The 24,952-nt window shown below is 39.4% G+C and overlaps 1 protein-coding gene across 1 annotated transcript in view; it reads left to right on the top strand.

Moving 5' to 3' along the window:
- Nucleotides 1-24,952, top strand: part of LOC140736085 (tyrosine-protein kinase Srms-like) — a 44,267-nt gene that overhangs the window by 7,888 nt on the left and 11,427 nt on the right. Inside the window, exons 2-4 of the mRNA XM_073061834.1 lie at nt 17,228-17,349; nt 19,159-19,319; nt 24,163-24,298. Of these exons, the coding sequence (XP_072917935.1) occupies nt 17,228-17,349; nt 19,159-19,319; nt 24,163-24,298 (419 nt within the window). The remainder of the gene's footprint in view (nt 1-17,227; nt 17,350-19,158; nt 19,320-24,162; nt 24,299-24,952) is intronic.

Below are 24,952 nucleotides of genomic sequence, written 5' to 3'. Positions count from 1 at the left end.
GCGGTCGTGGAGCATACAGATCTTGGACCTCCAGAAAGTGTCCACAGACGGGTGATTGATAAGTTTGTGGCCGAAGGTAGAAAGAGATGAGTTATACAGCTCTTGTTACATGCACATGCAGGATAACTCTGAGTGATTATGCAGAAAGTTTGAAGTTAATAACTCATCTCCTTCTACTTTAGGCCACAAACTTATCAGTCACCACTGATGGGTTATTAACTGATGAGTTATTACTTCCAGCTTTCTGCATAATCACTCAAAGAGTTGAACTGCATGTGCATGTAACGAGAGCTGTATAACTCATCTCCTTCTGCCTTAGGCCACAAACCTATCTATCACCCGTCTGTGGACACTTTCTGGAGGTCCAAGATCTGTATGCTCCACCATCGCTGGACTAAGTGTGTAAATGTAGGAGGGGACTATGTTGAAAAATAAATGTGCTAGGTTTTCTAAAATTGACTCCTTCTACCTTAGGCCACGAACTTATCAATCACCCCTCGTAAATTGTCATGGAATGAAGATTGACTAATGGACAGAGAGCACAGAATATGTAAATCAGTTTTGGATGATCAGATTGGTGAAGTGATGCAGCATTCATTGCTTGAAGCCCCAGCTATTCAGAATCTAAAGGCTGTCCCCATGATAATGAAGGGGTGTAGCGGTGTGCTACACGCAGCGCTAAAATAACGACACGGAGTCGGTAAACTGCAGTCAAAGATAAAGTTTATTCCAACTTCACAGTCTTGCTTTAAAGCCTCCCTCCCCCGCCGGATGCCTCGAGAGGCACGTACTGAAACCCCCTCAGGCTTTCTCCCTTTGTTCCGGACCTAGCCTTTGTGCCTGCATGCTGGCTAATTGTCAGCCGGTTCGAGTGTGCTAGTAATTGGGTCGCCACAGGGGTTTCATTCTTTACATATGCCCATTAGTCAGAAAATATACAACATCCACTTGTTATGGCATCCAAGTTGTAATGAATACCATTTTAAATAAAACACTTAAGACCGATAAGAAAGAGTAATTACCAAAAGTGGAAAGTGAGAGGAGACTAGTTATGCTGATCTAGGATTGAATATATGTACTTAAGAATTTTATATTTAAGTGAGGTTGCAGGAGCTCATTTGTATGTAGGGTAATCTACTAGTTTATAACCTGTACCAGTGAGTTGGATGAATAGGTTGAGTTCAATAGAGCCAACAACTGGACAGAAGAGTTAGTGTGAGAAGGACATAGAGCAGTTTCAATGACATATAGATCAGTTTAGTAAAGGTTTAGCAAGCAAACTAGTAATTTTACTGCGAGCAGATTTGGGTGCAACAGGAGAGATGGCCTGCTGCAATTAAGTGGGCCATGGTACGATTGCATCTGGATTATCATACACAGTTCTGAGACTAAGAAAGGATATACTTGTGAGTGCAGCAATTTTTGGCTTTACTTAAGAGATTGTGACTGAAATCTGTCAATTTCTGCACCTGTAATTGCAACTTCAAAAGAATGCATGAACCACATTGCCTGTACTCCTTCCAGTAACCATGACTCTAAACGTATGTACATGGGGCTCTCAGGATATGAGTAATATCTCACTTTGCCATAAATTCTTACCTAAGATGCACGTAGTGTACAGCTACAGACAACACATGTACATATAGTTTGTCTAATTACTTCATGAAAACTTCCTGCATCCCAGATAGGAACACAGCCTACTTAGTAAGTTAACATTTACTATCTAATAAATACTCTCCTATTACTTATTCCATTCTTCCTCACAAACTGAGTATCAACACTCTTTACCACTTTATATCCTATCTAAAGTCTTCCTGCCCACTCTCTTAATGTGTATTCAGAAGAATTACAACATGTTATGGCATTTCACATCTTATTTGTTCACATAAGTAACATTTCTCAACATACTTGGATACATTGTTCCAATGGTGTACAAAGTTGAAGGGAGGATTAAAATGACAATTTAAAATACTTCCTAATCCACTTGTAATTACAAGTTTCAATTTAAGCATATAAACAAAAGTTCATATTTTAAAATCACACATAAAGGCACACATTTAAACTTGCTGTACACTCCTGGTCCCTGTGTATCAATGCAGCTATAAAGAAGGCAAGACAGTGGCTATATTTCATTTGGAGTTTGAAGAGATTTGGTTTGTCAACTAATACATCTATAGATGTACCATGAAGAGCATTCTGACAGGCTGCATCACTGTCTGGGATGGGGGGGGGGGGGGGTGCTACTGCTCAGGACCGAAAGAAGTTGCAGAAAGTGGTAAAATTAGTTAGCTCCATCTTGGGTACTAACCTCCATAGTATCCAGACATCTTCAGGGAGCAGTGCCTCAGAAAGGCAACATCCATTATTAAGAACCCCCATCAGCCATGGCATGCCCTCTTCTCATTGTTACCATTGGGAAGGAGGTACAGAAACCTGAAGGCACACACTCATCAATTCAGGAACAGCTTCTTCTCCTCTGCCATACGATTCCTAAATGGACATTGAACCCATGAGCAGTACATCATTTTTTTAATGTATATTATTTCTATTTTTGCACTATCTTAAATCTCTTTAATGTATATATACATTTACTGTAATTGATTTACTTTTTTTCTTCTTTCTATATTATCAAGTATTGCACTGAACTGCTGCTGCTAAGTTAACAAAATACGTGCCACATGCCGGTGATAAAAAGCCTGATTCTGACTCTGAAATGCTATAATGTGTTGAATGTATACAGTAGGTAATTTTGCACAGCTTGAGGTAAACCAGTCTACTAATGTCAGAATTTATTTCCACTATTGCCAGATGCATATTGCTTTAAGAGTGTTATCAGTGATTGGGCTACACTGTGAGCCATCTGTAACTATAGAAACCTCTGACCTTGGGCCCAGTGAGACAGGATAGGAATGTAAATTAACGTACTGACAACAGAAAAAGGTAAACTTCACTGGTGTAATTTTGGAAATCATACTCCATCAAGGCAAGTGTAGAAGTTGAACAGATTTCCACGGAAGGCACGGCTTTTGTTGAAATACATCCCAATTTAAACCCATTATTTATTCTGGATATTGGTAAACAAGCTCGTGCTGTTTTATATTCCTGAAGAGATGCTAATTCTTCACAAGCATCAAACTTGCTTGTCACACAACACAAAGATACTGCCACTTAAGCTGCTTCTGAGAAGATAGTACTAATATTTGCTGACAGGAAAAACTGCATGAAGATCTTCAGCTGATCTAAAATGTCATTTACCAGTTCTTAGCATGCAGTGCTAAGCAGTCATATAATTCATACTTTCTAAAAAATGAAAAATGCTTACTGAAGCATTGCATACACGCTGTTAACAAGCAGTATTGCTCAGAATCTTTATTGGTGAACTACTGATATTTCACAGCAATAAATAAAGCAATTTTGTAGCTTACTACCATGCTAATTTGATTCTTTCTGTCTCATATTTAAGACAAATAGCAGGGCAGAGAATTATCAAGTAAGATCAACATTTTAAATGGATTTTAATATATTGGTAAATGGTATCATTTACCGATATATTCATTAAATCTGGCAGGCTTACTGTTATAAGACTTGTACATGTTGTTAGCTCTCCATTTCTCCTGCATCAGTTCCTTCCCCCTGTAAGGCAATTTTTTGTTTCCCTACTCCACCACACTATTCCTGCTGCTTCTCTCTGACTGTTTCCATCTCCTTTATTAGTCATGTCTCCTTCCTTCCTTCTCCAATTTAATTACCAAATTCTTTTCCCACCATTCCCATTACTCGTTTTCCTTTCTCGCTATCATTTATGTAGTTAATGACTACTTAAAATCACACACTCACTCACCATTCCTATTCTCACTGCACTCCCAAAACAGATGGCATAAGATTAGAGATTTGTTCACTCTCAATCCTCAATTACTTTATTTACCTAAGAAGCTCTGTTTGCATATTAAATTTATTTAGAGGACTACTGAGAGGACTGCACATACAAGGGGCGAGTGATCAGTTTGTGGCCTAAAGTAGAAGGAATCAATTTTAGAAAACCTAGCAAATTTATTTTTCAACATAGTCCCCTCCTACATGTACACACTTAGTCCAGCGGTCGTGGAGCATACGGATCCTTTTTTTGTAGAAGTGGTCCACAGCGGGGGTGATTGGTAAGTTCGTGGCCTAAGGTAGAAGGAAGAGTTATACAGCTCTCGTTACATGCATGTGCAGTTCAACTCTTTGAGTGAAAATGCAGAAAGTTTGGTTAATAACTCATCTCCTTCTACCTAAGGGCACAAACTTATCAATCACCCCTGCTGTGGACCACTTCTGGAGGTCCAAGACACCAACTTCTACAAAGAGGGGATCAGTATGCTCCACAACCACTGGACTAGGTGTGTAAATGTAGGAAAAATAAATGTGCTAGGTTTTCTAAAATTGGCTCCTTCTACCTTAGGCCATGAACTTGTCAATCACCCCTCATACACTATCTTCAAAACTCTGTTAAGATGGATCAAATGCAGTTTTCCTTTCATAAATCCATATTGAATCTGCCTAGTCTGTTTAATTTCCAAGTGTCCTCATTCCTATTTCTATATAAAAGATGTTGTAAATTGTAACAGTAATAATGTCATTATTTCTAATAATCACCAAATGCTAGGAGTACTAATACACTAAAATCATAAAAATCATTACAAAAGAATGATCTTATAGCAAATCACACGTTATTTATTACTCCATTCAAAAATCAGAAAATGCACACAAAATGTTGGGGGAACTCAGCAGGCCGGTCAGCAGCTATGGAAAAGAGTGAACAGTTGATGCTTCAGGTCGAGACCCTTCACCAGGATTGGAAAAAAGTGAGATTAGAAGTCGGAGTAGGAAGGTGGAGGGCAGAGGAAAATCAGAAAACTCCCATTAGATCAGGGGTTCCCAACCTTTTTTTATGCCACGGACTAATACCATTAAGCAAAGGGTCCGTGGACCAGAGGATGTGAACTCCTGCATTAGATAAATGTAAAAGAGTGTGCTGATAATATCAACTGCTAGAAAATTATTGAGCAGAGCATATCGCAGTACCAATCAATAAGAAACATTTTTATTAAGTGAGATTAGAGAGACACGGCAGGTGAAGCAATCAAACTAATTCTAAACTGCTAGAACACAGCATTTCATTTGTCTTCACTGATAGCTTTGTTCGCAGAACGTGGGTAATGACCACCTCTCGTCCATTGCTCAGTAAAGGGATAAATTGGGCTGCACTTTAAGGCAATTGTGAGTCAAGAAATTACTTTAGGTGTACAGTTGAGAAATAGGAAGCTACTTTGTAAAAGTTGATGTATTGAATAAAATTTGCACCATTAATCACTGGATTAAATGGCATTCTTAAATGATACCTTGGTTTGTGTGAAAGCTCCCACTAAGTTAGGGACATATAAAATAGAGGTATTTGGTTTGATAAATTAGCTGAAGGGATCTATTTTGAGTATCAGCTTAAAAACTTTTGTTTTTAAATGGGATGTGAGCCAGTAGATAATGTCCAGTGGGGACCAGTACGCCAAACTAAATCAAGCCAATTTTAGATTTGATTTGCAGCGAACTGCAGGTTTTGCTATTCAGCAATTCAGCAGTTTTAAACTGGCTCATGCCCAATAAAAATCATCATCAAAAGGTAAAAACCTTTTTTATGCCATTGACCAGGACAATTAAGCAAGGGGTCCATGGACCCCAGGTTGAGAAACCCTGCAATATACCCGTTCTAGGCAACGTAGAACTCTTTTTAGAATTTGTAGACTCATGACAGTACATTTGATTATGGCAGTAATTAGCTATCTCATCCAAGGAAGGTAGCAGGCTTAACCTCAAATCTTTCCTATCTGTTCCAGAACAGGAAGGAAGTGCAGATACCCTTGTGAACTATTGAACAAAGGAGCATGGGGTAAAATAACCCAATATATGAAAATAATCCTTACAGTAAGAGTGATAATAAAGTAAATAGCTTAACTAAGTTTTCTCGCTCTCTGTAATAGAATAGAGTGATAGGTTTTTGCTGATGTATGTCTTAAGAGAAATATAAATTAAATACTACCCTGACATTTGCTAATAATTTTACTAGACCAAATATAATAGATATTTTACATTTAAATACATTCCATCTATAATCATTCTTCGACAGGTAACTTTTCAATTGAGTATAATATTTTCACACCAAAAATGTAAACATTATCAGTGATGTAGTTGAAATTTGAGTTTTGAATAAGTTTGTGGAATAGATATGTGGAAGGTAGTTTATTAAATCTTTATTTTTGTGGAATTCTGAGGAACAAACATACCACGTTGACAGCATACTGTCTCGTAACATTTCCATTCTGCTGATTTAACCAATGATTCATACTTAAAATGTAGTTTTATATTCATAAAATTTATTGCTCATAATATGACAGAACTTCCTGTAATAATTTAGTCTAATTACATCATTTGGGTGGCGGAGTAGAGGTAAGTCTTTATTAAAGGCACTCCTTTCCTCCACCAGCCTGTAGATCGCCCTTGGGCAAGGTGTAGAACTGCTTAGCCCACACCCCTTCCTTCCCCTCCCCCCCCCCCAAAGATCATGGTCACATGAAGCCATGGGAGCAGATGGTGGATGGTTGTAAAAGCAGCTGGTGCATATCACATGTCCTGGTTATGCTGGGGTCACCCGACTTGTAAAGACACTGCCCAGAAAAGGGCAATGGCAAACCACTTCTGTAGAAAGCTTTGCCAAGAACAATAATGGTCACACGATGCAGCACATAATGAAGATGTATTACATAATAAGGGTAACATAGCCTATCTTTGTTAAGTGAAGCAGTTTGCATGTAACTGATTTGTGTCAATTTTATGCTGAAACATGCAAAAACCCATTTGTGTTAGCAGCAACCCAAGCACCAAATCAACTCGTTTGAGCTTCCTGCATTTAAAGTAATGATTTAAGCCCATTGAAATGCAGCATGGCCAGAAATCAGCTAAGAATGACGTTACTGAAATGTTTGGCCTTTGTTTAAAATTGCAAAGGAATTTACTGCCACATATTTCTGACTGAGAACTACACTTAAATCCCTTTCAGTTTCAATGCCTTAAATATTTTGAAAGCCCTCTTCCTCCAACTGGGGATTTAACAGTGCCAGGCAGATGGAATGCATTTCCAAGCAGAGCACTTAGCTCTTTTCTCAATGCTAAAGGAGGCATAGATGCAGGAAGCTGAGACCTCGGCATCATTGTAGGACATAATCCACTCAAGTTAACTGCTTTGTCTGCTTCTACTGTGTATATTTTTATGAATTTTGTGTTGTTAACATGTTGGAAATTCTAATTAACCAATTATCTATAAATAATGTAATCTGAGTATAAATAAAACAAAAATTCCATACCTAACTACAACTCAGAAACTGATTGGAAAGCTGAGCCTACTGGGCCTGAACACCTCCCTCTGCAACTGGATCCTAGACTTCCTGACTGGGAGACCTCAGTCAACCAGATTGGGAGCAGCATCTCCAACACCATCACACTGAGCACGGGGGTCTCCCAGGGCTGTGTGCTCAGTCCATTGCTGTTCACTCTGCTGACCCACGACTGTGCTGCAACACACAGCTCGAACCACATCATCAAGTTCGCTGATGACACGACCGTGATGGGTCTCATCAGCAAGAACGACGAGTCAGCTTACAGAGAGGAGGTGCAGTGGCTAACGGACTGGTGCAGAGCCAACAACCTGTCTCTTAATGTGAACAAAACAAAATAAATGGTTGTTGACTTCAAGAGGGCACAGAGCGACCACTCCCCGCTGAACATTGATGGCTCCTCGGTAGAGATCGTAAAGAGCACCAAATTTCTTCACCTGACAGAGAATCTCACCTGGTCCCTCAACACCAGCTCCATAGCAAAGAAAGCCCAGCAGCATCTCTACTTTTTGCGAAGGCTGAGGAAAGTCCATCTCCCACCCCCCATCCTCATCACATTCTACAGGAGTTGTATTGAGAGCATCCTGAGCAGCTGCATCGCTGCCTGGTTCGGAAATTGATAGATAGATAGATAGATAGATACTTTATTCATCCCCATGGGGAAATTCAACTTTTTTTTCCAATGTCCCATACACTTGTTGTAGCAAAACTAATTACATACAATACTTAACTCAGTAAAAAAATATGATATGCATCTAAATCACCGTCTCAAAAAGCATTAATAGCTTTTAAAAAGTTCTTAAGTCCTGGCGGTAGAATTGTAAAGCCTAATGGCATTGGGGAGTATTGACCTCTTCATCCTGTCTGAGGAGCATTGCATCGATAGTAACCTGTCGCTGAAACTGCTTCTCTGTCTCTGGATGGTGCTATGTAGAGGATGTTCAGAGTTATCCATAATTGACCGTAGCCTACTCAGCGCCCTTCGCTCAGCTACCGATGTTAAACTCTCCAGTACTTTGCCCACGACAGAGCCCGCCTTCCTTACCAGCTTATTAAGACGTGAGGCGTCCCTCTTCTTAATGCTTCCTCCCCAACACGCCACCACAAAGAAGAGGGCGCTCTCCACAACTGACCTATAGAACATCTTCAGCATCTCACTACAGACATTGAATGACGCCAACCTTCTTAGGAAGTACATCTCGGATCGCAAGACTCTGCAGTGGATAGTGAGGTCAGCTGAGAAGATCATCGGGGTCTCTCTTCCTGCCATCACGGACATTTACACTACACGCTGCATCCGCAAAGCAAACAGCATTATGAAGGACCCCATGCACCCCTCATACAATCTCTTCTCCCTCCTGCCGTCTGGGAAAAGGCTCCGAAGCATTCAGGCTCTTACGACCAGACTATATAACAGTTTCTTTCCCCAAGCTATCAGACTCCTCAATACCCGAAGCCTGGACTGACACCTTGCCCTACTGTCCTGTTTATTATTTATTGTAAATGCCTGCACTTTTTTTGTGCACTTTATGCAGTCCTGTGTAGGTCTGTAGTCTAGTGTAGCTTTCTCTGTGTTTTTTTTTAAAATTACGTAGTTCAGTCTAGTTTTTGTACTGTGTCATGTAACACCATGGTCCTGAAAAAACGTCTCATTTTTACTATGCACTGTACCAGCAGTTATGGTCAAAATGACAATAAAAGTGACTTGACTTGACTTGACAAGGTTGTTTCTGTGTGCTGGAAAATTCAGATTTTGAGGCAGTCTCAAGAGGGAGCAATCGTTTAGGAAATATGGAGAGATACTTCCCCCCCCCCCCCCCCCGGGACTTTTAAGTCTTTCAAATCCTGTACCCTAGAAGGCAATGGCATCATGTATTCAAAGTAGAGATCACCTTACTTGAAGGAGAATCTGGTTAAATAGACTTAACCCTTGGTCACCCTTGGTCTTATTGTATTGTCCACCAAGTCTGCAGGGCCCCTATCATCTTGTGCATCAGTTTGCATAGTTTTATTATAAGGGTGCATTGAAGTGAATCACTGTGTAGGAAATTGCTAAAGTGCTTTAATTATGACACATAATGAGAGTAATCTCAAAATCTTCATCGATTGGGCAATATTTGCAAAAACCTTCTAAAACTATGTGGAGCACAAAAGATTCTTCAGATGCTGGAAATGATGAGCAACACAGACAAAATCAGCAAGTTAAGCAACATCTCTGGAGGGGAATAAACAGTCTATAGTTCCAGCTAAGAACCTTCAATGAGGAGACAAGGAAATTTACAATGTTTTAGGATTGCAAATATCTCAACAGCAGGGGTTCCCAACCTTTCTTATGCCAGAGACTACGACTACTAAGCAAGGGGTCCATAGAGCCCAGGCTGGGAACTCCTGCGCTATGGAAACATTTCCAAGAGTGCAGTCTTGTGGCAATATTGATATTTATAGAGGATGTCTAGTACAGCATCATTATTTACCTGGACCACCAGTGTTGAATTTGTACTTGTGTGCTTCATTAGTAGTGTGTTAATATCAAGAAGGGTCCATAAGACTATGCCAGTACCTGCCTTTGGTTCCTTCATACAGAATAAACTAAATCAGTTTTGCTGATCTGTGAGATAATATTTCAGCCTTAAAACGAATAATTGAGCCAAGGCATAAAATTTAAGGATACTAGTCAATAGAGTAAGTTTCAGCTGAAACTTACTCTATTGACTAGTATCCTCATATTTTATGTCTTGGTTTAATTCCCTCCAAATGCACTAAAAGGTTGTGTTTAAAGAATGTGCAAACATTTGTTAATGCTTCTGTGAGTCACAGTAAAATTAGGTTAACAATTCTGGGAGGGTAAGGAACAAAAAAAAATCCATTCAAATCATTCGGCAGATATTTTTGCAAGAAATTAGTTTTAGCAGGGTGATGCAGTTTCAAGAATCATAAATCCCTTTGTCCACTTTTCTCGAAAGTTGAACACCTGGGTTCACACTCACCATATTTGAAGTTAACATTTAAAATTGACAAGAAATGAACTGCATTTGTAGCGCCTTTAACTTACAGCTTCAGACACACCAAGCAAACTACCACTGAAAAGAACTTCATGTTTATTGATAATTGCAGCAACTGACTGCTGCTGAACGGTGAATATCCAGTTAACTTGACTGGGTAATGTCGTAGGAGGGCTGCTGCTGCCCACTATGCCACAAAACTATTCTGTAGCCGTTGATCATACTTACATTATGTCCAAAAACAAGTTAATCTAAAAGGTGTAGTTGCCCTAACAGGGGTGTCAAACTCATTTTAGGTCACGGGCCGGATTGAGCAAAATGCAGCTTCATCGGGCCGGATCAGTCGGACGCGTGCGAACGCAGCTTTCGTTGCCTCCGTTTTTTCAGCCTGCTCTCATGTGTCTCAGTCTCTGCTATAACTACAAAGTGTTTCACTTTACAAATTCCGTTTCTTATGAAGAAGACTGCCGAGCAAGACTGCCGAATAAACACTAAAAACCCTGAAAACCTGGTACCTGAATAAACTCAGCATTAGCCATATCATACGCCATAGGCGCTTCGATTACTGGGGCCAGCTTTAATAGTAATTAGATATTATCTCGCGGGCCAAAGATAATTCCACCGCGGGCCTTGAGTTTGACATATATGCCCTATAATATTTTTCCCAAGGAAAAGCCCAAACTGTTGTGCACTATAGCATGACCCTCAAATGATTGATGTATTCAAAGATCCCCTCTGTAAATCTGTAGAGTAAAGGTGGTAGATTCCAAGTTCAGTTTGCAGCAGAGTGATGCCCAGAATGTGATCTGGAAGACAGAGCAACGGCTCGAGAGAGCAGTCACCATCAGAAGTTTGAGGAATAGGATGTAGGGATTGAGCCTTGGGCTCAAATTAAAAGGGTTTGGGGATAGTAAATTGTGTTGCAGAAGTGAAAGGCTGGCACGAGCTAATGTTTGTAGGCACAAGAGTCATCAGTAAATTAGATATTTAACTCCTTCTGATGGGCCCGTCAGGAGAATTCAGTTGAAATATCCATTGAAATAAGGGTCTGTCTCACTATTTGTATGAATTGTTCTGTACAAAATGCAGCTGATATTCAAAGCAAGACTGAAAGTAATAGACATGGCATTCGGGTATGTGTTGCACACTTTCGACTACCTCTCCACTTGTCCAAGTGTTCTATAAACTTATCTATCTGGTTGATCGAAGATGAAAGGAAACTAATTTTCCAGTGAGCATTGTATTTCCCCAATTACTCTTTCAAAAGATTTTTCATAGAAGTTCCATCAAATGGTGCACACAACATTGTAATATAATCTATAGAACAGAATCTCCAGGAAAAAAAAAAGAGCTTACCCAGTTGCAAATAATTAGCTTTAGATCATGCACTCAGGACCTAAAGTAAGACTTATAGCCAGAGGTTGCTTGCCGAGAAGTGACTCAGATTGACAAATGTTGAAGTGCTTTGGGTATCTGTGGGAGTGCTTTAAAAGGAAAGATGGAATTACTGCTGACCTAGGAAGCAAAACTGAATATTCTGGACATATATTAAACATGAAGGTCAAAAAATATACTTGCTTTCTTTCAAGTGCCGCTGAAATGAATTTTCAGTAAATGCAATTAACAAACAAGACAATGAGCGGCTTCATTAACTAGTTTTGACAAAATTGAAAATGGAAGATAAAATTCTTTGACTACACAGTGGCCAAGATAGGAGATAGTGAGACAAAACCAAGGATACAGCTGCCCAAATTTCACACACACTGCTGGGGCAACGATGATCAACAACAACTGCATCTCAGTGCCGGCAAAAATGAAGTTCTATAATCCAATCAAATATAGTTATCTTACTCAGACTCCCCAGTAACCTCAAAATCCATGTTCCCTTCACAGAAAGGGATGCTACCATAGATTTTGTATTGTAAACAGTCAAATACATTAATTCAGAAATTCATATACAGAAATAAACATTGGCATCAATACCTTGATGATAGATGTGCCCAATGTCCATGGTGTATGACAGATCAGTTCTATAGTCCTGTATGCTCAGCATTATCAACAGCTATCTACGTTCATGGATCTATTGGACCTGGAGCTGAGCAGATTATAGATCAGGAAATGGGATTGATCTAAGAAGCTCCTATGTGGACTAACCTGATGCAATGGGCCAAAAGACTGACTTCCTCTACTGCAATTTCTATGAAATGGATGCAAGACTTAATACACATGCAAAAATTGCAAATGTTCCTTCCAACAATAGAATCAGAGGTTCTGAACTGCACAATAGGTTACTGAATGCGTGTTCCATACAGATTCCAAGGGGGAGACCTAATTTTTTTAAAAAATCGACTTGCCTGTCTGCCCTTTAGTTTTCCCCTAGGACTATTAGATTTTCTATAGTTTCTCCTCAAAAGACCAAAATGGTTGCTCTCACCTTTCCAATCCCATATCTTCCTTAGGGCTCCAGAGCCTGTCAACGACTGCTGATACCCACCTACCTCATTGTTTTGATGCGTGATGGGGCTCTCAGAAAAATGTTTAAATACAGACTGTCTGTGGAGAATTATTATACTGTATTCTCTGTAATGAAGTAGACAAAATGAAATATTTATACATTTTAATAATGTATATATGTATCATCAGGATTTCCTTCATTTCTTTGGTGCATATAGAGTCAGAGGCATACAGCACAGAAGCCGATTGTCAGACCACCACATTCATGATGACCTGTTAACCTGTCTGTGCGGTGTGTGGCCAAGTGGTTAAGGCATTGGACTAGTGATCTGAAGGTCATGAGTTCGAGCCCCAGCTGAGGCAGCGTAGTGTGTCCTTGAGCAAGGCACTTAACCACACATTGTTCCAGTCCACCCAGCTGAAAATGGCCCAAAAATAGGCATTTTTGCTGGGGGTTAACCCCGCGATAGACTGGTGTCCTATCCGGGGGTGGGGTGGGGGGGGGGGTAGTCTCATACTCTCAGTCGCTTCACACCACGGAAACCTGCATAAGCACCGGTCTGATGAGCTTATAAGGCTCGGGACGGACTTTGACTAACTAACTTTTAACCTGTCTTCATTTGCCTACATTACGTCGATTCCCTCTAGGCCTTGCCAATTCAAATGTCTATCTAAAAATCTCTTAAATTGTATGCAATTCCACCACCTCCTATGCAATATGTTCCAGATATCAACTACTGTGTAGAAAAAAGCTTACCTCTCTCATCTTCTTTAACCCTCCTTCCCGAACGTTCAACTTATGCCCTTGTTTTTGATACCACTACTACAGGGCAAAGATCTTGGCCATCTACCCTATCTAGGCTGGTCACAATCTTATATATTCACTTTAGATCACATGTCCTCAAGTTGTCCATTCTGGTTTTCTTTGCACTCTCTCCAGCACAATCACATCCTCCCTATAGTAGACCAATTGGAACCATACATTTGTCCAATTTTGACTTAACGAGCTGTTTGCAAAATTACACCATTTTATATTCTATAGTCTGACATATGAAGGAAAGCATGCCACATGGCTTCTTTACCAGCCAACTGACCTGTACTGCCACCTGCAGGAAACTATGAATTTGGACCCCAAGGTCCCTGCTCATCAACATTCTTTAGTACACTGCCATTTACTGTGTATATTGTATATCCTACCCTGGTCTGAGTTCCCAAAAGGCATCATCTTACACCTCTCTGGATTTCAATTTCATCTGCCAATGCTCCATGTAAATTTGTATCCAATCTATTTTGCTGTGGCCTTGAAATACATTTCTCACTAACAACACTTTTGTGTTATTTGCATGCTTTGTACCTAGACGATCAAATCAACTACACCACAAATGGCAAAGATTCCAAAACCAAATACCACTAGTTACAGATTTCCAATCTCAAAAACTTCCTTTTTCCTCTTCCCTCTGCCTCCCATCACCAAGCCAATTCTCCAGCTTGCCTTGGATCCTTTGTACCCAACATTCTGGGTCAGCATAGCATGCGGTACTATGATGAAAACTGGATGGTAGACATTGTCAAATGCTTTGAAGTCCATTTAGACCAGGGGTTTCCAACCTGGGGTCCATGGACCCCTTGTCATATCATCAGCAAAAGCTGATAATACAGATGGAATTCAGAACCATCCCAATCTAGTGAACACAACAAGGCATCCATCGCAATGTTAAATGCAATGAGGGAAAGTGGGTCTCCCTGCTTCACCTCCCTCAACATAGAGATGAGTCTGACCCTTTGCCATTTTCAATACAAATGAGAAAATTCATATAAAATCCACAAAATGGCCATCGTACCCAGTTTTATAGTTTCCACCAAAGTAAATGGTTCTCAAATACTCGTAGTTTAGGATTTTGTCTGGAAATAATGTTAAGTGCTGAGTAAACTCTGCTCAGCTTCCAGCCAGGTACAAGTATCGATTATAACCGATGTTTCAATAATAAACTCTGTCATGGCAGAGTTTGATATCGAAATGTTAGTTATAATCAATACTGTACCCAGCTGGAAACCCGAGAAGAGTTTATTCCGCATATACACCGGGAAAGCATTAGACCCTTTCTCAATGTTAAGTGTCTTTGGTAGCACAATCCTTTATCCATGTCTTTATTTGGGAAACTAAATATTGAAAAGCGGATGGGAATAATTAAGCAACATATCCATCCCCACACCAACCTTTCATGTCAGTATAAAGTGGAATTGTTGAAAATCACAACATTAATGAACAAAGGAGGTAGATCCTTTTGCTGTTCAATTGTCTGAAGTATAATGTTCTCAGTGGCTGGCATTTTTTTGAAGCAATCTTTTGCAAGGTCCATTTTTCATTCAGCAAATTATCATAGAATGTTGCATGGTCCAAATTCAAAATATGTCCACACAAGCAGAATGGTCATCAGATTTGAACCACTGAGGTGATTGGGTAGTGTTCATTATTTAAAAGACTCTTTCAAAGGGGTTTTGTGCTGCCAGATAGGCATAATGTGAGCACAACTGCCTTTGCCAGATTTTGATATTCCGCCGTATTTCTGTTCAACTTCCGAGAATGTTGCACCACCTTTCAGAAAACGGGATTTTGTGGATGTTCCAGTCGGCTATCTGAGTGGAGATTATTGGTTTTGCCCATTCTTCAGAAAGACAATTCTTGTCTTGTTAAACTTATGGAGGGAGTTCTTGCTTTGCAAATACCAGGGTTATTTATAAATCATTCCATTCAAGATAGTACTACAACAGGACACATTCAAATTGCTCGAATGCCAGTTTCCATAGATTCAGGTAACTGTTAAAGAATTCAACTGCATTAGAGAACTCCCCTTCACCAATGTGTGCAATCTTCATCCACATTCTACAAGAGAATCATTGAGTCTGCTGTAAGCCTTTCTCTGGAAGACTTATAATGGCACAGATTTGCATGCAACTCCAGTTACCAGTGATTCATTTTCCTCACTAACTACTGCTAACACTGTTTATTTCTTACAAAAGCAAACCACTGTTAGGACAAGGGTCTTCAAAGAGATTTTTCTAACTGTCAACATGTACATCATGCTGGAGGAACTCAGCAGGTCAGGCAGCATCCGTGGAAACGAGTAGTCAACGTTTTGTGCCGAGACCCTACATCAGGACTGAAGAGGGAGGGGGCAGGGGCCCTATAAAGAAGGTGGGAGAGGGGGGGAAGGAGAAGTCTGGTAGGTGCCACATTAAAAACCAATCAGAGGAAAGACCAAGGGGTGGGGGAGGGGAAGCAGGGAGGGGATAGGCAGGAAAGGTGAAGAAGGAATGTAAGGGGAAAGCACTATGGGTAGTAGTAGAAGGCAGAATCATGAGAGAGGTGATAGGCAGCTGGAGGAGGAGGCAGAGTGAAACTGGGGTGGGGGAAGGGAGAGGGAGAGAATTACCGAAGTTGGAGAATTCGATGTTCATTCCAAGGGGCTAGAGACTACCCAGACGGTATACCCAGCCGGTATATGAGGTGTTCCTGCTCCAGCCTGAGCTTGGCCTATACATGGCCTCCTCTACTGCCATGATGAGGCCAAACTCAGGCCGGAAACGTTGACTGTTCATTTCCACGGATGCTGCCCGACCTGCTGAGTTCCTCCAGCGTGTTGTACATCTTGATTTCTCCACAGTATCTGCAGTGTACTTTGTGTTTTTCTAATTGTGTTGGGCTCTTGTAACTGAAAAAAAATGCACTTAGTCACTTAAAAATCAGCAAGCTTCTTTCTGATGCTGTCTAAGAACTAGGAATAGCATTTCGCTGTGTTCCTGCAATTTAGAATAGTAATGGCTCAAATCAGCAGATGCCTTTCACCTCCTCCGTGCAAACAGTGTAAATCTATTTATAAACTTCCACAGCAAAGCACTCCAAGTCAAATAGATGACAGTTATTTACAATGTCAGCATCACAACTAATAACAAATATTTCTTCCCCTGCCTTGCTGTGCAGTTTTTGATATAGATTATTTTTCAGCTCATGTCGCACCTCAACAAAAGACGTATTGACGTTGGACAAAGTGCTACTTTCTTACAGCAATGATCTTTCTTGGACAGACGATGAGAAGATTCTCATCGCCGTTCATTTCTTTTCACCTGGCAGAGAAGTAAAGTGTGAATTTTTTTTTTTGTTTCTACCCCTGTTAGAAGATGAAAACAGAAGTGAGGCTAGTGTGCGGTCAGTTCTGAAGCATTCAAGCCAAATACATTCACGGAGTAGAAGTTGCTACCTCGGCATGCAGTATATACTATTATATTCTTAAACTCAACAGGAAATTGCTAATTCACAATAAAATAAGTGGGCCATGTTTCCTTCAGGTGGTATTTTGGAAGAATAGGAAGAGTCGAGGCGGAAAAATTACTTACATCTGCCCAAAATCAAAATGGAGCCTTCCTGGTCCGCAGGAGAGAGGTTGATAATGCTGGTTATTCAATATCAGGTATGGAAAACTTGGCTGCATTGACCTTTTTGATTTTAAGGCACACACTACTGCAATACGGTATCTGGCAGTGTAGACCGCATGGTTCCAGCTTCCATATTCAGGCAGTTAATCTCAGGCATTGTAGCGATGATGATACCACAAATCACTGCATTGTTTCTGAACTAACAGATAGAAGACAGACTGTGATGCTGCTCACTTTGCTACTGGATGGTCTTTCCATTCCCATCACTACCTATTCCATTTCCACAAATTACTCATTAAATCCTTTGCTCTCTACAGTTCCATTTTCATCTCGGCCAATTCTCCATCACCATTCCTTCCCTATGTTTTCCTTAGATCCCCATGTGTCTTTTGAACACAGATCATTTGATGTTTTTAGAAGAAATGTAGGAATTTTTGTTTGAGCAAAGGAGCCTTCTGTTTCTCTGCCCCTTGCTCCATTTCAGTTGTTAAAAATGAAACCCTGTGTTTATTGTGCAGCAGTCACATGATAATGACAACAACAAAATTCATTTAGCTCCTTTTCCTCATTGTAGCATAAATATGATTGTTTCAGAAGCCAAGCAATGTGCTTTGCTAGCCCTATTTTAACAGGAATTCATTGTTATCCCTCCTAATGGCATTTTTCCCTGTTGCCTGGAATGCCTTACGACGGGGTGAGAAGGCTATAGACACACTTCAGATCTCTCTAATAGATTCTCACATAGGACCAAACAGAATGAGGGAGTGGATATTCCCCAAATGTAGCAGAATATTCACCCGAAGTTCAGAGAAGGTTTACTTCACTAGAATGGACAGGTTAACTTATGAGAAAAGGTTAAGTTGCTGGAGTTTAGCTGACCAAGGCAGGACTTGAATGAAACATACAAACCATGAAGAGTCCTGTTAGGGAAGATGTGGAGACGTTCCCTGTGTGTGTGTGTAGAATTTGGGAACATTATTTATGAATAATTGTCACCCATTTAATGCAGAGATGAGGTGATATTTTTCCCTCTGAGGATTGTGAAAATTTGTATCTCTTTCCTTAGAATATTTTAAAGCACTATTAGATAAATACTTCACAGAAATGGGGTGAAAGACTATTATGGGCAGCGGAGCTTTTACAGCCAAATCAGCCGTTATCTTTCTAAATAACAGAGGAGGATCAAGGGCTTGTCTGACTTGCGCCTGTTCCTAATTATGTGTTACACAATATAATCAAACTGGACAGTGGTCAGTTTCTTTTCAGAATCTAGTTTCAATGTGGAAGACAAAGTCTTCACAAATATGGATATGTGGTGAACAGATACCTATATCTTAACCTTTGTCAACAGAAACCAAAAATAGTTTTTTGATACGACACTCAACTAATTCAGCCCCTTTCATCACTTGATACAGTCACAAGGGACACGTAACACCACCCCTCTTATTCTGGACACCATAACTACTACTTCTCCTCTTCCCTTCACAAGACATACTGGCAGCATCTGCTACTAACGCATTGCCACCCCAGATGACTATTGGCTCCTAGCACTAATCATTCCTCACTTCTTGTTGTTCACTTTCCCGAGACACTTGGAATCTAAAAATGAAATTTAAACACGCATAGGGAGAAATGTTATATCGATTAGACTGCAAAGGCAAGAATTAAAATAACATATCAACTATCTACTTAAAATATAATATTTTTGGTTTTTACAAAGCATTTTTTGGTCTAGATTGTTTCCTTTCTTGCTTATCATTATGCAGCTCCATCTATGGAGGCTGGATATTGAAAGAATCAACCTTTATTAATATGAAGTTCAAATACCTTTTTTTCATTTGCAGCTCTAAATGACAAAGTGCATCACTATCGGATTTTGACTTCATCTGAGGGATACTTTTATCTACATGAGAACCAAAAGTTTCCCACAGTTAGTGACCTTATGGAATTCTACAAATCACAATGGAAGATCTTTGGGTTTCCATTGACAAAACCTTGTGTAAAGGTATTTTCTTGGAAATCATACTGTTTAAAATCAAACTGTTTAGAATTTTCCCGGATTTGCACTGTACCATATACAACTTTACCCTATTCCAAATGCTATCCCTTGTTTTCTCTGGGATGACCTTTTTATTCTATTGTTTATGATCTAATTATGTTGTCCAACAAATTATATCAAATTTCTAAACTACAAAGCTTCAAAAATCAAAAGAAGTGTGGCATTCAGCCCATTCTGCCATTTAGCAAGATCTTGGGTTAACAAAGCAACACACAGAAAATGCTGGAGGAACTCAGCAGGCCAGGCAGCATCTACGGAAAAAAGTATAGCTGACGTTTTGGCTCGTTTGTGTTGCTTGGATTTCCAGCATCTGCAGATTTTCTCTTTTTTAAGATCATGGGTTATCCAATTTTGGCCTCAGTATTATTTTTTCTCTCCCTCTTCCCATACTCATGACTCCTTTGTCATTGAAATGAATGCTGGCAATAACAACCTGCTCAGGTCTCTTGGACAGAGAACTCCAGAGTGTCCACACTCGGAAATAATATTCAGCTGCACCTGTCCCAATTGACCAAACTCTTATTCTGAAATTATGCCCCAAGTTTGAGGTGCCCCAAGTAGTGAGATATCCTCTCAGCACCCACTCTACCATACTGGTCAGAATCATACATGTTTAATAAGATTACCTAATTTTTCTAAAATTATTTGGTGTAGTGCCAACTTGCTCAATGTTTCATCATACATCAATGTTTTCAGCCTTCTCTGCATGGTCTCCAATGTGAAAATATCTCAAGCTGCACGCAGTTGTCAAGGCGTGGTCTCAGTAGCAACTTCAAATTGCATCGAACCTTTTTATAAATTACATCATTTAAAACCTTCCTTTTGTATATTGTATAAAGGACAAGATGAATGCTTCACCTACATGGACTTCACGTGCTAGAACTACAGACCCCTTTGGTACATGGAACCCTTGTTGCCTCAGCCCTTTTCAATGATGATTTGCTTTATCACTCTTTCCAAAGTGATAGCCTCATGTTTTCTCACATTATACCCGATCAGCCAAAAGCATTATATTTTTCAGATGAGAGCATTCAGGACACTTAAAGATAACTTCAGAACAGAAACAAGGGAATTCCGCTGAATTAAATTTTAAAAATTCTTGACATTAATTTCCTCAAAATGCAGTTACTCACTAATTATCTTATCAATTGATCATCAATGACTATGTAAATTGCCAATTAACAGAACCTATATCTGCAGATGGAAGTGTGGATGTTTGAATTATAATGGGACATTTAGTAAATATCATGAACATGATAACACATTGTCTCTATCTTCTCTATTAGTTTCTGCCTCTAGATTTTGTCTTTCCTACACGGTAGATGGGAGGAGCCTCAGTTCAGACCAGCCACAAACCACAAGCAAGAATCCCTCATCATTACATAGCAGTAATTGCATAGATAAATGATACAAGACATCAGACTCATTGCAACACTTTTCAAAGGAATATATATTGTAGTCTTCATCCTTGTATTCATTTCTGGTGGATCCAATGCAGCCAGTCATGCCCTAACAAATCTGCACGTTTCAATGAGATCCCTTCTCGTTCTACCAAGCTCTATAGCCTCCAATTTCTCCTCCTTTCCCCACACAGCAAACCTGTTTCTCCAAGAGCCAGTTTAATGAATCTTTTCTGTGCTTACACTAAGGCAAGTACATTTATTCTTAAATAAGAATATCAAAAATCTGCCTAATACATCAGATGTGTTTTCACCAAGACTAAACACACTTCAAAGTCCTAATATAACATTTGCTCTCTTATTTTCTTGCCATACATGCATATTCATCTTCAGTGTTGTGTACAAGCATATTTAGGTAATTTTAAATATCAATATTACTCAATTTCTCACTCGTTAATAAATTCTTCATTTTCCATTATGCGAATGACCTCATATTTCCAACATTAATTCTATCTCCTAGGTTATCATTCATTTAGTCTATCTACATCACATGACACAACTCGTTGTCTTCATCATTACTTAACCACCAAGCTGAGGGTTATTGTCAATGTCAAGTTGATTGTATCTAATCCCCTCACTCAAATCATTGATATGGATTGTGACCAGCTGGAGCAAAAGCATCCAACTAATCACAGCACCTCAACCAGAAAGTACCTGTGTACTCTTATTTCCTATCTCCTGTCTATCGATCCTTCGTCTGTGCAAATATGTTACCATAGATCCCATGTGCTATAATTTTGTTCACACAAACTCCTTTATCTATTCTGCCAGCTACAAGCTAAAATACCTCTCATAGATTATATAAATATGATTCTCTTCAGAGAAGTTATCCACCCAATCCTAATGTAATATTCTAAGTATATTGTTGTCACTTTGTTAATTTATTCTAGTTAATTTAATTTCCCTATTAATATTGCTAAGGAAAACTGTTCTTTAGTTTCCTATATTTTTATTCTCCCTCATTTCTTAAATGTTATCATATTAGATACTGTCCAATCTGAGAAATTATTCTAGAACTTAACTTTTAAAAGATGACACACAGCACCTGCCATCTCCATAGCCACTCATTTTTCAGTCTTGGGACTTCATTCCCATGAATTTCTTCAGTATGCTTTTGTTAAACTGATGCTAATTCCATTGATCTCATCAGATCTGTAATCTGCCACTATTACCAAGAGGTTTCTATGCCTTCAACTGTGAAACAAGCACAAAAAGGATTTAGTATCTCTGCCATTTCCTTATACCCAGTATAATTTCTCTTGTCTCGTTCTGAAAACAACCTACCGGTACATTAAATTTTGCAAATCATGTCATTTTTGCATACCGGTGGAACTGCTATGTAAGTTTCTCAACAGGTTACTCTGATTTTATACTTTGCCATTTCTTATGAATTTCCTAGTCTGTCTTTTGAAATTTCTGAGTTCTCAAGTTTAATGTCCACCTGTACAACATTATAAGCCATTTCTTTCGATTTAATATCATCTTTAGCATCTCTTGTTAGCCACAGATGGATTACTTTTTTGTAGGTCAAGTAATATTAATTTGCCTATTCCATCACTCAAGTATTTAGTTCTCAACTTTGTAATTTTGCAGTGCCATGACTATCAGATTGTACCCATCATTTCCATAAGTTCATCTGATAAAGAGCCTTCAATTTTGTCTTTAATATTTTAACCTTAATTTGTCTGAGTGTCCTACCTAGTACTATAACTTTCAAAACGTCCGCTCATCTGAACCAATTTGTTTATCCTTCAGTCTTCTGGCATCGCATCTCTAATGGCTAATAAAAATACAAAAATTTCCATCAATTATCCCTAGCTTTGCTTCCCGTGGCAACCTGGGATAGACCTCATCCAGTCCGGGTGAGTTACCAACCCTCATGTATCCAAGGACATCTAATACTTCCATCTTTGTATTACTGGACTGCTCCAGATTGCCAGTGTTCTCCGTTTGAGTTCACTGTTTTCCATGTCCTACTGCCTGATAAATACAGGTGAGGTATTCATGTCAGACTTGATCCATGTCACTTTATTCCATACAGTTCATTACCCCCTTTGATCCCTCATGGGACCCATTCTGTCCCTGGCTACCCTTATTTTTAAAAATGTCAAAAAGTTCAAAAATACATTTACTGTCAGTGTCACCATATACCACCCTGAGATTCATTTTCTTGCGGCTTACTCATTAAATCCAATAGCTGTAATAGAGTCAATGAAAGGCTGCACCAACAGGGCAATAAACCAGTGTGCAAAAGGTAATGAACTGCAAATGCAAAAGGAAAGAAAAACAGTAATAATAATGATCATAAATAAACAAGCGATACATATCGAGAACATGAAATGAAGAAACATAGAAAACCTACAGCACAATACAGGCCCTTCGGCCCACAATGCAGTGCCGAACATGTATTTACTTTAGAGTCCTTGAAAGTGAGTCCATGGGTTGTGGAAACAGTAACGTAATGGAGCAAGTGAAGTTGAATGAAGTTGTCTCCTCTGGTTGAAGTGCCTGATGGTTGAGGGGTAGTAACTGTTCCTAAACCTGATGGTGTGAGTCCTGAGGCTCCTGTACCTTCTTCCTGAAAGAGCATGGCCTGGGTGGTGGGGGCCCCTGATGATTGATGCTGCTTTCCTGTAACAATGCTCCATGTAGATTTGCTGTGTGGTGGGGAAGGCTTTACCCATGATGGACTGGGCCAAATCCACTACTTTTGAGGGACTTTCTATTCAAGAGCATTGCTGTGTCCATGCCAGACTGTGATGCAGCCAGTCAATATCCTCTCCACTACACATCTGTAGAAGTTTGTCAAAGTTTTCGATGTCATGCCAAATCTTCTTGCTTTTTATTTACTTACAGAATGTCTTGCAACTTGTTTATCACTTTATAGTATTTGTTTCCCATTGCAGATAAAAATATAAAGTTAAGAAAATTTTAAAATTTTATTAAATAATTACTTAAAATGAAACCTCATCCTTACTTACTAAAGTAAAGATTAAATGAAGCCTGCATCATGCTGAACAATGTTCTTTTGCAGAATCCAAGAATTCCTTGCAGCCCTAAGTTTGAGTAAACCATCTTACGTTAACCAGTTCTAATTAGTTAACTAATTACACAGTGGAGTACATAGAGTATGTGGCCCTAATACTCTGTGTTTAATACTGCCAGTGAGACTTATAAACATTACTAAATTGGGTGTGAGTTGATTAAATTTATGCTTCATAATTGAATTTATTAGTCTTTACTTAATCAAAAATATATACAGTAAAGAGAAAGTCAGTGGTTAATTGAAAAATAAATAAAGTGTACTAATATTCTGGCTCCTATTGCAGCAAGATACTGATGAATGGGAAAGACCCAGAGAAGAGTTTTCTTTGTTAAAGAAACTGGGAGAAGGTCACTTTGGAGAAGTCTGGGAAGGAATTTGGAATGAAAACCAGCACGTGGCAATCAAAATGCTTAAAAAGGGTTTGTGACATAATGTGTTTATGTGATGTACAAAAAATTGATGTAAGTGGGTATTGGACAAATACAGCTGGAAAAACAGTAGTGCTAATGCATAACCATTATCATGCCCATAATGTTTTACTCACAGGACACAATTGTTGCTGCTCTCTAGACTACATCCAATTACATTCATCCCAACAGTACCCCTCAACTCCAATGTGGGAACTTGTTGGATACAGACTCTTCCACCAGATTTTTGGCAAGCACTGCACCTTGTGCACAAAAATCCCATCATGGAGGCTGCGAATGGGGACAGGATTTGGACCAGAATGTCCCACTTACAAACAGCTGGAAGAATGTTAACATTTTAATATTTGCAAACTGGAAGTTATTCAAGCATATTAAATTATAGAACATTACCAAAGTAAGTGTGGGGAATTACACACTTCTACAAGACCCCTAAAGGAATCCAGTGTCAGAATATAATTGTAGAATCACTAGCAAACAGCTATCAGCTAGTTTGAAATTTCCATATTCATTCCCTTGAAGAGGCACAAACAGGGAACAGCTGCTTGTTCCACTACAAACATTTCCATGCACATTTGGGCCTGTGTTAATGCATTTAACTGCTACTGGATGAGTTTGAAATTCTCTCTTCCTCTCCATCCACACCTA

This window comes from Hemitrygon akajei, chromosome 11 (assembly GCF_048418815.1).
Source record: "Hemitrygon akajei chromosome 11, sHemAka1.3, whole genome shotgun sequence".
NCBI classification, from domain to species: domain Eukaryota; kingdom Metazoa; phylum Chordata; class Chondrichthyes; order Myliobatiformes; family Dasyatidae; genus Hemitrygon; species Hemitrygon akajei.
This window is presented reverse-complemented; position numbering and strand designations above follow the sequence as displayed.